Here is an 18,304-nt window from a genome sequence, read left to right as displayed (position 1 = left end):
AAGGGATATACAAATACCAAAAATATATGCATGACAGCGACAAAATTTTACCGTCAAAGGTAATATCGTACGGAAAATAGAGCTCATTCTCAGTGTGTTTGTACAAATACCTGCGAAATGTATTACATCCCGCGGTTTCACATTTCGGGAGGCCGAAGGGAGCGATGCAATCAACGATACGCCGTAAAACTCGGCGAAAATGAAAGCGGACCGAAACGTATCGGAAAAACCGACGTTTTAGTTTGCATAGATATCACACACAAGGGGAAATAGACGGACAGATGTCGGAACGAGCGGGGGATGATGATTCTCGACGATTCTCTGCCGCGCAACATTTGGATGTTGCGGCAACATTTTGGCGAACTTTGCCGTTCGCGTCGCGGAAAAAAAAAAGCGTTTTCGCGCTGACAGCGTCGACGCGATCGACGCCCGAAGGATACTTTCGTCCTCCGAAACGGAATTACGTGCTCGCATATCGAAGGAGTCTTGACAAAAAGATTACACGATCGTACGGCAAAAGAGCGTGGCGAAAGTGCTGACCGAATCGTCAGCCGGTGGCGAATCGATATTTCGTTGGGAACCGCGTCAAAAGCTCTTCTTCCGAAACTCGCTTCGGCGATCTATGTTATCCGCGATATACGGAGAAAGGCATTTGCGGATCAAAACGGATTATATCTCTGGTGTCGAATGGCGGAGACATGTCTCACTCGTTCGCAGTAATTTGCGCCACCTCCCGCGGGCGCGCCCTTTTACCACGACGCGGCCGTCACTCGGTACCATTTCCACGGACCGCGATGTGTTTCAGCGGCGAGACTGGTGAGTTGACAGCCGACGAATTAACGGCGATCAATAACATCGTGGCGGTCAATCGCGGTCGAATTCCATGCTCGTGTTATACGCAATATCGCGGTCGACGCGTGGCCGCGAGAAATTAGCATAATTTGCCTCGCGGCGGCGCGGCGTTGCTCTCTGTTGTTTCATCGATAAAAATAAACATTGTCGAAATCATTTGACTCGCGCGCGTATTACGTTAATTAACAGATTTTATTCATCAGTTGTAAATTATTGTTTAACAATTTCAAGCTTCGCAAATTGACTCGTTGAAATATGCTTTAACGGAATTGATAGCATTTTTTTCTCAAGAGTTTTAAGCTTTTTTTTTGTTTTTGTTTTTTTTTTTTTTAACAGAGCGATGCGGGAGCTTTCTGCTCCATGTACGGTTGTACGTACACGGAGTTGATGAGATCGCGAAAGCGATTTCCAAGAGCGGGGGACGCTGCTCTTACCGTTGCGTCGTATTTCACAAGCACGGCGACGCCGGTCCGCGTTTGCAAGCACAGCGACGACGCTTTCGAGATCGAAACAAAACCGAAATAGTAATACCCGTGAGTGCGAACGGGACAGAATTTAGCGCACGGGCGTACAGTCGCAAACACCGCTACCTATACACGATGCTTGTAAATGGGATTAAGACGAATGGCGCCTTAGTTTACCGCCGCGACGCTGTCTCAGAACGTACGTTTCCGTTGCGTCGCTTTCATTTTGCCGGAATTACGCCGGATGTACTGCAGATTGCGCCGCGGGAAAAGGGTGATTAGCTATAAGAGCACGACGCAAGTTTCTCGATTGTAGTTTCGATTTTCCGAGAGAGAGCACGGAGATAGGGGCACACGGATTATCCCTCCGTTCCGTTTCTTGTAACGTCGACAGACACCGATATAGAGTTGCGCGTGTACATCAGCGCGACGTCTTGTAACTTATCTTCTTTCCGTGCGGTATATAAAATAAACCGATAAGATACAGAAAGTCCCCTCATGACTTGATTATTACTGTTGGCAATATCGAGAATCGCGACGGTTTCAAAGATTAAGCACCGGTTGTGCTGAGCTACAAGCTTTCTCCGCGATTTCCCGCACACTTCAGACACGAAAACTCATTAATTTGTAATTAAAATACATTGAAAAAAAAAAGTTTTGTTGAGATAACAAAAATTTGACAAAATCAAACCGAATAAAGTGTTCTGGAAACCAAAGTTTGGTAATCTCAACAAAACTGTTTTTTCAGTATATGTCAATATCATTTCCCACCATGAGGTCTTTATTTTGTCCGACAAACAATATCGAGAAATTTACACAACCCTCATTATGCTTCTCGACGAAATATCGTTTTTTATTTTTATTTTCAAAATTTACCGAGTTCGCGTAATGAACAAACAACATAAAAGCAAACAATATCCGCGTACTTTGGAAAAAAATGTAATTTCGACCTTTTGCACGGTTTATTTTACGCGACTGCGCGATGCGTTGAAAAAAACTCTACACGTCGACGTTATCGCTTTTTGCATATTTACGACCAAGAAAAATCGCAACATCTTGTAACACGCAAAGAAGGCAAAGAAGCAAAGCGTGACGTAAAAAGGCGGGAAAAAAAATCTCTCTCGAGTGATGTGTTTGGCGGCATGTAAAAATGCTTCGAGTTTAAAAACAATCAGTGGTCAACTAGCATTTATATATGTATTTATGGATATATTTATACTTGATATGCAAAATGCAGTTTTTGCATGCATATATCAATCCGTTTTATCGACGACATGAATGTCGAACGAAGCGGTTTCCACTTCGCGCGGTACACTTCACAAGCTCCGATAAAGAGATTTGCAAATCCGAAATCCTTTGATCCGCATTTGAGACAAGTCGGCCGCGCAGTTTCAACAAACGCTTCTCTTCTCGAGAACCCGCTTAACAGCGCGAAAGGAAGAGGAGGGAAAAGATAGGGTCGATTCGAACCGCCAGCCGGAAAGTCAAAACTGCTTGAGGAATTTCCCCGACATCTGGACCCTTTCTTCGCGTTCAGTGATTGAATCGTCTTCTTATCGCCTGCGCTTCACCTCGCGCGCTTCTTACGTGCAATGTGTTCCGATCCGCAAGCTCGAAATTGCGAACAACCACTCCCGAATCCGTGATTGATGGAATGTGTTCAATACACGTATATGTGTGTGTGAGAAGAAACAAGAAGAAGTATGTATTATTTATTACGTACTCACTTGAGTATCACTTGGCTATTATTGAGGTCAATAAGAAATAAATTATTACAGAACGTATTGTGTGTGTTCAAGTATTTCAAATATTAAACAAAATCTCTAGCTAAAACTTTACTCTTGTATCGAGAATAAAAAATATGTAATTTTATATATATATATATATATATATATATATATATAAAGGGTGTATCACAAGAATGTATTTTAAATTTATATCTTTTTTTTAAATCTGTTTGAAATATATATAATTATATCTCTTTAAAATAAATACTGTGAAAAAAAATATACGTAGTAGACCATTAACAAATATATGCAACGGTTAAGCGATGCGTGGAAGAGTAAATGAATGGTTTTGTATTGTGCTCTTTTCTTGAAAAAAAAAAAAAGAACAATTTCTCTGCGAGCTAACATAAAATTGGAATTGCAGTCTTTCATAACATTTTGTACAGTTATTTTACAATTTTCATTCACATACGGGATTTTATTTCTGCTGTGTGCGCGAGAGAATACAATTCTTTCTTTTTTTTGTTTTTATTATTTTACGCTTGCTCTTATTCTCTTCTTTTCTCATGTACGTTAATTCACAATACTGCCAACTAAGAGCAAAAATCTGTTTTATTAAAAAATACACTACACAGCACAATCAAGGATTTTTTTCAAAATACTATTGTTTTCGTTAGTTATATCGAGCGTATTGTGTTATAAATTTACTAGAATACGTAAACTAATGCGCAACGCGTCAAATTTCAGCGATTTAAAATGTTTAAAGCATTTTTCACCGCATTTTAAATAAATGGCACGAGATTGTCGCGCGATGTCGGTCAACCAAATAAAAAACGACGAGAAAAATACTGAAAAATATATATTACATTTATAAATGAATACGCGAAACATAACCGTTATATGTACTTGGCATATAACATTTGCGGACTCTTTTTATTATTGTTGTTACTAGTTTTATTTCGCGCGTATATGTATATGAAAGACAGTCGTTTCGCGCTCGCGAAAATCACGTAACGTTGTACCTAGTATCCCAATGCGTGTAACAACGCAATTAAGCGATGCCTAGATTTCCGCCACGAATGTAAGCTGTCTGTATTATCATTCAAGATCGATCTAACCTCCTGCGCACGAACGAGATTACAAGCCGCTGTGCTATCTAGTTAACAGCATAATTCGCAGATTCCACTTCACGTCTTGTAAGACAAAGGTTAATAGCATCTAAGTCTGACTCCTTTGATCGCGGGTATCTAATCTGACATTAAATATACCAGCACGATTGCACGCGTTGCGGTTAATGGACTCCGAGATCTACGTCGTCCGAGGTATTTAGGAACAGAATTAATTTTCCCGCCGATTACTCGCGAATAAACCTCAAGATCGTCATCGTTCCATCATTTAACGTATTCTGATTTGACAAACATGTTTCGGAGTAGTGTGAGTAATTTTTTTTTTAATTTCAATTTTAGGCCTTTCTATACAATTATATTTGTTATACATTTCATAAATTGAAAGTATCCTACCAGAAAAAGCATGCGTAAATAATCACGATCGATTCTATCGATCTTGATTGTTGCCGCCATCTCGACGCTGATCGGACGTTTCTCGGATGTGTTTCTCGATTCATGTCGTACGAATCAAGAAGCACGGTACTACCTCGCGCGACTTCGTCACGCGTGTCTTTAAAAACGTAACTAAAATAAAGTCACGTGACAGTGAGGAGAGAAAAAACAACACGTGACTAAAGTACATTCATGTGATTTTAGTCACGTGGTGTTTTTTCATTTTCCCTTGTCACTCTACTTTAGTCACGTTTTTGAACACACGTGACTAAATACAGTCACGTGACTTTAGTCACGTATTATTTTTCCGCTCTTCCCTGTCACTATTTTTTGATTTTGATTTTTATGCGTTATTTCTGACATCTCTCATATGTACATCATGTGTATGTGGTTTGTAAGACGTATATACTAGATGTCATCGCGGTGACAGGTTCACTGACACTACACGTTAAAATAAAACCAATAATAGCGTGCGCGTCGCGCGCGCCTGTGTTGTGCTAGTAAATATATAAAAGACTAATTGAGTATTAGTTGACAGAAACAACATTGGCATTATTTTGATTGGATTTGTAATGAAAATGTTCGTTAGTTTCGCTTGGCGCGTATCACGGCTGACACATCGAGACAAATCTAAATAACGAGACAGAACTACGCGAAACGTCAGTCGTTGTTATTCTCGCTCGTTACGATAACAGCCTTTATTGCGCTCTGAAGGCTCGCATATAATTAACATACTAATTAAGAATAATACAGTCAACCTAATTGTAATATAATAATTTTGTGGCGTATTGCTTAATGCGCGCGCGCGATTTATTTCACTCACTCGCCGGGATGTTATTAAAGCGCGACCCTTCATGATATTTACGCAACTTATTTACAAACTCATTTGCGACAAATAGAGAGAAATATAAGCGTTATATGTGTAGATATTAATTGATCTCGCAATTTGTTTGTGTTAAATCTTTTGAACTTTGTTATTTTGTTTATTCACTTTCTAGAGTTTGACACGCACAATAAGCAAAAGATGATAAGTAGATAATAAAATACGGAATATATGTAACAACGTGTAACACTTTATTATATCAGACAAAGACACACAATTGAATCTTATACAATCTTATTAAGATAGATGCAATCTCAATTCAAAAATATCTGACAGAACTTAATTATATCTAAAATACAAATTTTTAAATTAAAAACTAATTTTTTCATATTGTTTTTTGGTTTTCTTTTTGCGTGCTATGTGTCACGTGCACCGCAAAACGAAACGTGACCGCGATAAAAATAAAAACGATAAATTCGATGAGTCGCGATACAATCGATACGTCATTTCTTTAAAATATTACGACGCATCAGAACTATAATAACCGAACTACTCAACCAAGACAATCCGTTTATCCATCATCGTAATACAGTTTGGGAAACGAACGTGATCTCTCACGTTCTTACGACATTTTCTCGCAAACGTCGGCTTTCTTCTCCTTCGATTCGTCGTTGAGGTCGTCGGCCACACGTTTCTCGCGAAAGTACACGAGACGGGTCAGCATCGAGACAATCGTTGGGATCTGCTTCTTGTCGTGATATCTCTCGTTCTCCGGCACGTACGACTGGTACTCGATGGCGACGCGCCGGTTCACGAAGGTCATTAGGCAGAGTAGATCGCGGTTACGTCCGTGGAGGTCCAGTTCCTCACAGAGAGCCTGTATGAACCAGGAGCCGCAGTCCGGATTGCGCCACGAGTAAAAACCTGAAAGTCGTAACACGCGTTTTACTCCCGAGAGCTCGTAGTGGATTGGTTCGCTCGCTACACACGGTAATGAGATACACGTCGCGCAAGCGTTCGCGAAAATGCATACGATGCTCTCTCTCTGTCTCTCTTTCTCTCTCTCTCTCTCTCTCTCTCTCTCTCTCTCTCTCGATACGAGCTCTCGACACAAGGTGGACGCGCCAAGTGAATAATCCTTCGCGTGAAGTGAGACGGCAACATGAGACCGAGTGGAAATTTGACACGTTAACCTACGCGCATATATTTAGGTCTTTATCATTTGCACGACGATTAACACGTAGCTGCTTAGTTTTAACGTATCAAAATATCAAAGCGCGATTTCCGGTGAAAAAATATTTTATCATGAAATATGAAACTTTGGAGCGTAACGGTAATGAAAACACAAAGTATTTCGCGTATGGTTTATGTAACACCTTCTAAAAAAAAAAAAAAAATTGAAATTTAATTTATTAAAGCTTACAGCGTTGTTACTTTTTTACAGAATAGATTGATAGATTTGTTACGATTACGATTTAACCGTGCCTCTAATAAAAAGTTGCTGCTTCTGCCGGGGCAATAAGTTTAAATTAATTTTAACTTTCCGCGCGTACGCGGCCAACCGCCCGCTCTTCTCTCGCTAATTGTGTGTTGCACGGAACTGATATATATTTTAACCTGAAATTACAAAGTTAGGTGTTGTAGTTGCACTCAAACTTCTTAGAAAAGCGGCGTATTCTACATTTAGATAGGCATCACGTTTTAGACATCGTCTAACGGTGTGAGATTAAGCGGAGCGACACAAGAGCGACTACAGGATTACTCGTTCTTGAGATGAAATGGAATTTTCTTAAAAAAAAAAAAAAAAAAAAAAATATTCACTCGAGTCTCACGAAAAACTTGTGCAAATAAAATGTTTGTTAAATTTTGTTCTTAGAAATTTATTTTGTTACGGCGCCTCTTCATCCGATTATTCAAGTACGGCTCGAAAATACTATTTACGATTCGCAATCAACGTTCTAATTTATTTATAATTAGAATGACGATTATAGCATTGAAAACAAAAACCATAATTACAAACAAAAATCGACGAATTTTTGAATTTTGCACGCAGTTTCTGATTAAACACAAGGCGGAATTATCGCAAGTAATAGTTTTTGCAGCACTTGCTTGTTTAATCTACCCGCGGACTCTGCATCGGTGCTGATTAGCGGTAGTGCCTATTAGTTCGGGATTAGATCATTCCACTTCTCCGTCTACTATACAGGTAGGAATGCAAATCCTCCGCGATTCCGTAATCTAGGATTACTTTACGCTCTTGGCTATAACAGATGCACATCCGGATCTTACTCGGGATCGTTCAACAGTTCCGCTCCCTTATTTCGCTGTGTGTGTGTGTGTGTTCCTGCTTTTACTCCGATAAGAGCTTATCATCAACCTTGACGTGAGCATATTGCGATCGATTTTCCGGCATGTATCCTTGTAAAATGATGCTGAAAAAAACTTGTTACCCAGATGCGCGTTACGTCCCCGTGGTAAAAGACACATTTGAAAATTATGCGATATTCAAGGCGGATTCCGCGGCGCTGATAAATCGCAGAGACGATAAAAACGAGACGGTATTTAACTGTCGCGGCGTTTTGGGATTCGTTGTGTACGCCGAAACAATAGGTTGCATTGTGCATTACAAATTGTCTCAAGGGAAAACACGTTGTTAGAATAAACAAAAACTATGTTTGCATCTACTTACCGTTCGAGAATATGTAAGAGGTATCGATTTCTGTTTTTTTTTTTATATATTCTGACAACGTGTTTTTCTTAACTGACGTATACAAAACGTGCACGAGATTCTTATTGCATAACATCGTTTCGTCTTTGTTACCGGCATAAAAGTACTTCTCTAACAACAATACAAGTATTTTCTTCTTAAAGCAAATAATTTCAACGCGATGCAATTAAAAAACAAAATATTCTTTATTGGACGAATTTTAACTCCACATCTGTAAACCCTGACACGTATGTCCGACGCGACGTTGTTTATTAGAACGTTGCAAAAAATCTGTAAAAATTCATAGAGTTTTCAACATTCGAAATTAAGAAAATAACGTTAGTTCGAGTATTGTTTGTTTTGTTCTCTCTCTCTCTCTCTCTCTCTCTTTGAAAAATATACCGAAATATATTTTATTTTCAAAAATCGCTCGGACGAAGTTCAGGGATTTGCGGGATTAAAATTTGTTAAAATGAACAAAATGCGATACAGAAAATATTTTACCGCAATATTTTACAACTGAAATTTTATTGCGTTTTAAAGTGATTATATTTAGAAATTAATAATTTTTATCACCAACTGTAACGATGTAATCGAGCGTTAATAATATTATACAAGAAAACGCTGCGTAAGCAATCGCATAAATATCTCGGCGTTAGACGGACGTACAACAAGCAACACTCGATGATGTATTACCCGTATGTTCGCTCCCATAGCGAAGTGTTAAATGCACGTCCCTTATCGCCATCGGTATGTTAACTATGCGCTTATCTCCTACGTGGCATATTAATGACGTCTTTAGCACCGAGTCAGGTGTTATCCGCGAATTCAGTGCCATCCGCGTCATTAACAATACGTCCACTTCTGATGACGCACGTTAGACGAATGCGTGCGTACATCGATGCGCAAATTGTTTTTGTGCTATTATAACAACAACCGCTAATTATTACATTATATTTCAAGTCGTTCCGCGATAACGCGATTTCTGAAATCGGAATTTATATAAATTCTTTTTATTCAAATCGAGATTCATATAATTCTTTTCATTCGGATTCATGAAAATGCGTCCGCGTCATATTGCGTAAAATATATTGCATTTCCAGACATGCTTCGAAATAAATAAATTTATCGCTCAATCAATGTGCGCGCACGCTTAACGACGTGTTGAACTTTAAATATGATGTGAATAAATACGTCGAAAAATTGTCACATTTTAACTGCGTTTAATTGATTCGCGCTCGAGTTACGGATTAATCAGCTTGATATCGATTACACGCGCGATTACGACGCGTGTACATACACACGAAAAAAAAAAAAAAGAAAATAAATAACACGGATCGCAACGTGAAAAGGCGACGTAAACGGGCCAATATAATCGCACATGAGTGAACATATCTTCTCTGTTTCTATTATAAACAAATCCTGTTTGCCGTGCTCGTGTAATACGTCGGACGGAGTATATATTCGCAAACATCATTCCGCGGAATACACGCGGTATTACATAAATTCTGTTTGTTCTCTTTAATCGATGTGGTAGACGTGAGCAAAGTCGCGAGCTGCAGAGTAAATTTTGCAACGTGTTCCAGCAAACGCGTTATTCGTAATCGTATTAAATTCTACTCTCTTCGAAGAGTAGTATATTTTAACACGTACATACGTGTAGCGATTTTTGTACATGATTTTATTAAATTCAGTCAATAAAGCGAACGCGTCAATCTTCCGGCAGTCAATTGAACGTGTAAATCAGTGTTTTTTTTTTTTTTGTTTTCATTAATCGAAGAAGTATGTTATCTGCTGCATCTCTTTGTCAGCTTTCGAAAATCATATTTATTTCTTGCGTATGCGCGAGAAAAAATGTCACACACACGCGTTCCAGCTCATGCAGTTGATCTGACGATCGCTTTGAGTATCCTCGCCGACGCTCAACGACCATTTTTCATTAATCCAATTTCGCAGGTTTCGCGTGGTATGCTTTGCGCACTATGCGAAATTTTTGTCTAGCAACCTGCCAACGCGTTTGTTGGTTCGCCGAATGTCCTTCTTTTTTTCCTCTTGATGCTTTTTTTTGCGAATTGTCGGACCGCCGCTCGCAATAAATCACCCCTCTCTCCTCTTCACCCTTCCGCCAAACTGCGATCGTAACAAAGTTCACGCCGTTCGATTCCGAATTTAGGCGAATCTCAGTCAAAAGTTCGTAATATTTCTTTCAGTTGCCTTCTGTGTATTCCCACGTATATTGCCGGGTGCGTCGGGTTTGCAGAAGTTTGAATTATCGCGCAGTCCCAGCCCGAAATTGCATTTAAACCGTTATTTCGAACTTCCGCGAGTGACGTCAAAAAGACATGAAGAGCGCAAAGAAGAAATATAAAAAGAAGTTTTTCGGAGCAGCAGCGTAGAGAGAAATGATTTTTTTTGGTCGAGTTGTGAAAACAATGCGATATTGAAAACTAGGAAACTGCAGTGCAAAATTGCAGACCGTCAAAAACTGGCTTGTGCAACGATGAAAATGTACTAGATTTTCACGAAGTAAAAATTTTATGTGACACAAAGTACGTAAAATATCCCGTAACAGTGTTCCGGTGCTTCTATAGGTTCATTGTATTAAACTCTGTGTAACGTAGTTTCTTCGTTGACGCGTGTTTAAATTAGTAAATTTAAAACACGCGTCAACGAAACGTACACGTCCGTCAATGTTTTTTTCGTTCAACACATCGTGTAATAAATAATTTCTATATTTGCATATTGGTATAATTACAATCACAGCAGCGCAGTTTCTACAATGTATATCTTATTAATAAATAAGCATATATAATTATAAAATTATTACGGCATGCGTGTAATAATTGTTAATTTATCTTTATATTGTATAAAGTCATAGGGAAATAATGACCGTGTGTATGTACGATTTATTATTTACATGTTGAATTTACCATTGCAATTACTCCGATTTATTTAGTTACTATTTCGCTGATTATTATTTTATTGATATATATATATATATATATATATATATATATATATANGGGAAATAATGACCGTGTGTATGTACGATTTATTATTTACATGTTGAATTTACCATTGCAATTACTCCGATTTATTTAGTTACTATTTCGCTGATATATATTTTATTGAGATATATATATATATATATATATATATATATATATATATAATATTATGTGATTCGCGTTCTCTCATTTTGCTTGTAGAATTGAAATAATGAGAGTTTAAACGGATTCCGGTGTGACTTTGATGTATCGAATTAACGGTCAGTAAGTGTGTGCGAGTTAAAATTAAAGAGAAAACGCGCCGTACAATATTTTCATGATCTGATATTATATACAAAAGGCGATGAAAGAGAAGCGAAAAAATTGTATCGCATGAAACTTGGCCGCGAACAGCTCGAATGGTCTTAAAATAGCCGCCCGGACGAGCTTGGACGCTATCCAACTCGAAATCGTGGAATATTCCCGTCTCCCCACAAAAATGCTACATAATATTTGTTTCGTTTTACCACAGAGTGATCCTTGAAAATATTATTTCATTTTTCATCTCAATATATACGCCTCTTTGTTTTTTTTTTTTTTTTTTTTCGAATACCGCTAAATAATGAAAAACAATATCGATACATCAATTTGCGCTCGCGCGATGTTTTAGAAAATTGTGTATTTTTCTCTCTTACTCTCTCATCGAAACGTGTCATAAAAATACTTTGGTGCAATTCGTGGTTTATTTCGATTCATTGCACAGTTCTTTCTGCGCGTATTTCATTTGACGCAGATGGTTTTGCCGATACAAATACCGGGGAATTTTATCGTTTTAGATTACCGAGAGTTGTTTCGCGCGGCGATTCGCGGTTTGTCTTGAATTGATATAAAACAAACTTTTTCTGAGTCTTCTGAAAACGCGAACTCGAAAAAATCACACATGCGCGACACCGTGTCTCGTTATTACATGTGTTTATTGTCACACGTGACTCAAACTCCATCTTGAAGCGGTCACGCGTCAAGAACATTTCAAATTTGTATTTCAAAATAACAAGAAATCGCGCAAGGACGTCGCGCAATCGAGCTGTTGTACGTATAATATTTCATTCTATTGGATAACCGGTCTAAGACGACAGCTCGAGTTCAGTATTATACGAGCGCGCGCGCGCGCGTATCGATTTATCAGCTGACTGATTGAAGTTCTCACTAGACATCGGCGTTGTAACATCGGCGCGCGCTACTGTCAACACAAGTTCTCGCACTCCATTAGCAACAACAGATCAACTGTTTGCACAGGCGGAAATCGCTTGAAATGTACACGTTCGCATTATACAACAAGAACGATCCGACCGATCGCGCGCGCGCGCGCGCTATAGATACGTTTCAGATAGTATTTTTTTCTTTTCGAAAAAGTAGTTTTCGGAATTGTATAAACTAGAGTGGAGATGATTGAGATAAACCGGAAGTACACCCGGAACTGTTTTCGAAACTTTTGATCGACTGCAACTCACTTTTGTTGAAATGTAGCAAACGTAAAAATTTGTATAAATCGCTCTGAATATATAAAATCGGCCGTCGAGAGTTTACGTCTGAAAATTACGTAATTACACTACGTGTTGCGCAAATTCCATATTTAATTATATGGAGCATCATCGTGCGAACGACGAAATAAACAACAAGCGTGTTGTTCCGAACGATGCGAAAATGATTGATATAATAATAATTGAAAATTTCAAAGTACATCCGGAAATACGTGCAATCGTATAGATACCGCGTGTGTTGCAAATAATATTCACGTCCGTTAACGAGATTCCGTTTCGGAATGCAGAAGTACGTGTGACAGGAACGCGAATTGTAATTGAGGAATTGACGTAGATTACCTATGCATCATGCGCGCTTATACGCTCGCGGAGTCTGTGTTATTCAACAAAATAAGCGGCTTATAGAACGGTGCTATAGAAATCCGTGTGCAAGTAACACCGCTTAGCTCACATTTGCCGTATCCGTTCATTGTTTGGTAATCGAGTATGTGTCTCGTTAATGCTGCGAATGCTTTGCGCTCGACGGAGTGCGAAAACTGGACTCGCGTTTCAATGCAATTATCCTCGAGAGTTCGGAAGGCGTCCCCGAAGTTCTCGGTACGATACAAAACAGTAATAAGAAACGCGAATGATAATGTGACAATGATGCGTAATAACAGATGCACACGCGTCAAATTTATCTTTTTATATAGACTCGATTTAGATTTGAGTTCAGCTTGGGCGATAAATTTAATAAAAATTTACCGCATCGCGCGTGATTATATCTTAATATTTAAAATATTATTTATATTTATAATATTAGATATATATTTTTAAAAATACATATATTAAATATTACACGTATGTATTTAATATTTTAATAATTATCAAGATGTGATATATTAGAGATATAGAAAATGCAACACATACGCAAAATAATAAATATATGTAATATTTTAAATATTAAGCTATAACATACGTGCGGTAAATTTCTATTAAATTTTCTGCCAAAATTAAATTTCACATTTTAAATAAATAAATTTTGATAATAATTATTTATATTATTAATTATTTATATTATTACTTTTTAAATAATTAATACCTGTTTGAAATACTGTGATATTTTTGTTTTGCAAAAACTAACACACTCTCATTGATTTGTAAAGCTGTTTCTAGAACAAGATTTCGCGTTGGCAGATATATATGTGTATATATATATATATGCGCTTTCTATCAGCTCTCCGTTATCGATTTCGTTCACACAGCGTGAACGATTTTCCGTGTACAAAGTTCGACGAGACTATTTGATTTATCACATATTCTTGCAAATGCCGCGCAATGTTACGTCTGCCTTATACGTGCTAACGATGGTTACCTAAAGGCTTGAAATTTGAGTAAACATCCTCATTAGCGTGTACCATGTACGAGACCGTTCATTATTTGCTTACCTTTATTCAAGCGGTAACCATTGTTATTTTTCTGACCACAGTATGTGTGTGTGTGTGTGTGTGTGCGTGTGTATGCGCGCGCTCTCGATTACACAGTTTAATGCTACGTCGTTTACATTCGACGCTTTCGTATATAACTCTACGCAAACTCAGCATAAATATAATATTATATTACAATATTAATTAATGTAAGAGGTTAAGTGTAAACGCCAATAGGCTGATTATTATCATTAATTTACCAATAATATTAATGGCAATAATAATAATAAGTAGTAATAATGACAGTAGCAATAATAATATTAGTTTATTGTAAAAAAGTTTTGTTAGAAAGAAATTAAAATTTCAATATTCTACTTTATTTATGCACACACACGCACACACACACACACACAGTAAAAAAGTCTATTTTAAGATATACCTCATTAAAGTTTAGTAGAGTATCTTATTCTTCAATTCATTTTATTATCATTCTTATATATTCAACGATTTTAGAATGTCATTACATTTTCCTTAATGTAATTAGTTTGAACATTTTTGATATATTTTTTCAAAATTTTTGAATTTTATTTAACGTTCTTTTATTTCGATGAAGTAAACGAGCAACTCTTTTGTGTCGGAAATGCATGTACAATCGCCGCGACCAACCAACCGAAATTACATACGCACGCGGATAATCGAGAGGGCACCGTTATATATTCGACATTTCTCTCTTCCCATCGCATTATTCCGAAGCAACGCTTTTGTTTAGACTCTCTTGTATCATCTCGACACGGGCCGTTTGAAATAAGCAGCTTAGACGCTCTCTTGTATGCAACTACCTACAAATGCTATTTGCACACATACGGGATACGATCCAGAGAAAATTATATACCGCGTTCATTCTCTCTAAAGATACGCACGTGCGAGATAAATAAGCAAATCGAGAAAATAATAAAGTTTCAAAAACGTGCGAAAAAACACGACGTAAACGAGAGAAAGTTATTTGCAATGCAACAGATATTTCAGAAGTTTTTAATACAACAGACGGGACAAAATGTGAAGAAATAATAATTCTTCATTTACACGGCCGTGTGCGATAAAAAGCAGCGTTCAAGTTACGTGTTCACTAAAAACAAAAAAAAAGAAAAAAAAGAACAAGCGATTCTTCACCTTGAGAAGGTAAGTGTCTTATAAAATATGATGATTCCGAGAAAACTGCGATATATTTTGCAGAAAGGTGTTTCGTCTTTACGCGCGTATTTACAAGTCGGCGGCAATGTAATGTCGGAGCTTTCCGCAAGCGTATCTTACCTATGTATATATATATATATATATATAAACTCACCGCGCCTTCGTTACATACGTACCGTCATAGGTGGAGTACGCGACCATAATATCCGCATAGGTGGGAATGCTGTACGTAGTTCTCCTCTGTGTCTTGCTGTCAGTCTCATGAATAATTTTCACCCCTTTGTCCAGTTGTGTCCCGCGGCATGCCTGAGAAAAAGAAACAAAAAAATATTGAGCGCGCGCGAAAGAGGCCGACAATGTCGGGATTTTCCCGCCACGCGTGAAAGATGCATGCGAATCCCGCGGGGGCGTTAGAGTTTTCTTCTCGCGAGCGTCCCGCGAATTGTTTAAAGTGCACGGGCGTTGTAAATCCGATTGGGAACGCCGTTAAAACATTCACGAAGCGAAAAACGTGCAATCACCGCCGATCGACGAGTCACGGATTCAGATCCGAGGATTTCAGGTTGCTTGATTGCGACCCGCATTTCGGATTTAACTCCCGATACGTTTGGGTAATTGCCGTCATAACGGCTTTCAGACTTCGTGTGTGTTCGGAATAAAAATTAACGTGTGTTCTCAGCGCGTACTAATAGCGAAATCGCGTAAGAGATATCGCATTTATGATATGTGTAATGCATTAAAGAGCTGCGTGTTTAATTCTTTCCCGCGCGAATAAGTTTGGACCGAAACGCGGATCGTAGTGGAGAATGAAATTTTTCGCAAAAACGAACCAAAATGACATTCTTTTGGTTTTTTTTCTCCCATCGTTTTTTCATGTTTAGCTCCAGTAATTAGCACCAGTCCGGTTCGTTATTATACGGGATGGGGTTAACGATCCGCGTCGCGATCGGCGTTTCGGATTAGCGAACGTTCGTAGGGCAGGTAGGGAACGTTCGAGACAATCGCACACACGGATTTATCGATGTTTACCGCGTCGTTAACGGAAGACGAGCGACTTGAACGGGAGCGCAGCAAGAAATATAGCGGCCACTTACTTTGTGGCTATCGCGGCTGCACACAGCTTTTAAGCGCAGAAACCGACACTAATTTGATAAAAGCCAACACTGTTGCATTCGCACGTATATTCACAGTGAAATTTGCATCCGTTCGGTTATTTCTACAAATAGCTTACACAAATCAAAACGCGCTCTCAAAATTGTAATTTATATTTACACAATACATCTGTTACAACGACGTTGTCGTTGCGCATCGGATTAGTAGTTAATTTTAGCAATTGATTAATTAATTGAATTTAGTTGATTAACCGCGCGCACACACAAAATAAATTAGTTAAATGTGTTTACCGAAGAAACGAAGTTGCATTTTCCATTTGAATTCGTCTTTCGCGAATGATCGATTCGATATCATTTTTTTTTAACGCAACACAACAACATCCGCGCGAGATTGAATTCCCCTCCCCCCCCCTCTCCCTCGAGTGATGTTTCGAGATGCGTTCGAAGGTGCATCGACAAAGCTACACTTACTTAATCATCCTCGCGATAGCTAACTTTATCGCGCTCATTTATATCCGTCGCACTTTATCTTCGGAATCACCGATTCGCCAGTTCTATTTGAGACGAAAGCGGTAATTTCGGAAAGGTATCTCTGACCAGTTCTGGCTTTCCAGTTCTTTTTCACTCGTGACAAGTAAATTACAATCATTGTCGGGGGGTTAGTCACACTTTTCTCCCTTCCCTCCCCTTGATGGATCGTTCCTGCAAACTCGAAAGGTTTTTTTTTTTTTTTCACGATTGAAAGTTTTGCGAAACTAGTTTTCTTTTAATTCTACATTCTTAATTTTACGAGCTTACTTTAACGTCGCCGCAAGAGACAACGCAAAAACGATATTCCGCGTTCCGCGCGGAACGTAAAAAGTCTTCGTAAAACACTCGGTGCGCCGCGGTCAGTTCTTATTCTTTTTGCCGCGTAGCTATACCTACGCGGCGGTAATCGGGATTTAAATCGTTTTCCTCTCACGTTTAAATTCTCGTATCGCTGAATTGTAAATGTGTAACGATCGGCAATAAATTTCTCGTGATGTATGCGAGTATATGAAATTATGATTCGTATTTTTGCAAATGAAATCACGTCACACACACTTATCTTCTTTTTTGTATATATTATTCGAATATGCGTGTAAAAATTTCTACGCGCGAATAATAAACGCAAACACATATATCCGCGAAGGGAGGTGTTTCAAAGTTTCCACGTCGTTTAAAAAGTGTTCCGAGCGTTCGGGCCGACGAAACATTCGCGCGTCGAGGAGCGGATATGGGCGCGGGAGACGAGAGCGTGGCGGAAATATTCGCGAAAATGAAAAACTAAAAACAAAAAACAAAACAAAAAAAAAAAAAAACGGGTGAAAAAAATAAAATATATGAGTATATCGCTGCGCCGCACGAATCGTCGCGCGACATTTTTTTAATTCAACCGGCGGCGAAATCTCCAAAACGATGCAAGTGTGCATTACTTTGGGAATTATGCAAATAACAGTTTTTGCCGTCGTCGTTGTCGTCCGCTTTTGCCGTTTTCGCGAGGGCGGAGCGGGAGAAAAGAGGGTGGAAGGAAAAGGGAATGGGGGAGAAGTAATCTTAATTACTGCGGCGCATCGTGGCGCGCGCGAACAGGTTCCATTACATTGCAGAATGCACATATTTCATTGGCTACGCCCGCTAAAAACCCGACGGTGCACTAATGTGCGCGAGCCCGCAAATCCCTCGGAGATCGTAGTGAGGCAGATAAATGGGGAATGTCTCTAAATGGAAAACGATCTCCTGCAGGATTACAGAGAAAGGAAGAGGGAGAGGGTGAGCGACAAGGGGAGAGAAAGAAAAGAATTAGATCTAGACCTACCATTGTTGTCGGAATTATGCGACTTAATCGTTTTTGAGATACAGAATCGTTTTTGAGATGCGATCGCCGCGATTATGCTCGTTCTACGACGAAGC

The 18,304-nt window shown here is 38.7% G+C and overlaps 2 protein-coding genes across 3 annotated transcripts in view; one reads left to right on the top strand and one right to left on the bottom strand.

Moving 5' to 3' along the window:
• Positions 1 to 18,304, top strand: part of LOC109858527 (alkaline phosphatase-like) — a 172,988-nt gene that overhangs the window by 71,884 nt on the left and 82,800 nt on the right. The gene's annotated exons all lie outside the window — the stretch shown is intronic.
• The window catches only part of LOC109858528 (caspase-1-like), a 34,940-nt gene continuing 22,305 nt past the window's right edge, over positions 5,670 to 18,304 (bottom strand). For both annotated transcript variants that reach the window (XM_020435883.1, XM_020435884.1), the window contains exons 4-5: positions 15,434 to 15,563; positions 5,670 to 6,349 (exon numbers count right to left, since the gene is read on the bottom strand). In XM_020435883.1, coding sequence (XP_020291472.1) covers positions 6,048 to 6,349; positions 15,434 to 15,563 — 432 coding nt within the window. In that variant the 3' untranslated portion in view covers positions 5,670 to 6,047. The remainder of the gene's footprint in view (positions 6,350 to 15,433; positions 15,564 to 18,304) is intronic.

This window comes from Pseudomyrmex gracilis, unplaced genomic scaffold, assembly GCF_002006095.1.
Source record: "Pseudomyrmex gracilis isolate BER0280 unplaced genomic scaffold, ASM200609v1 scaffold_211, whole genome shotgun sequence".
In the NCBI taxonomy this organism is placed as follows: Eukaryota; Metazoa; Arthropoda; class Insecta; order Hymenoptera; family Formicidae; genus Pseudomyrmex; species Pseudomyrmex gracilis.
This window is presented reverse-complemented; position numbering and strand designations above follow the sequence as displayed.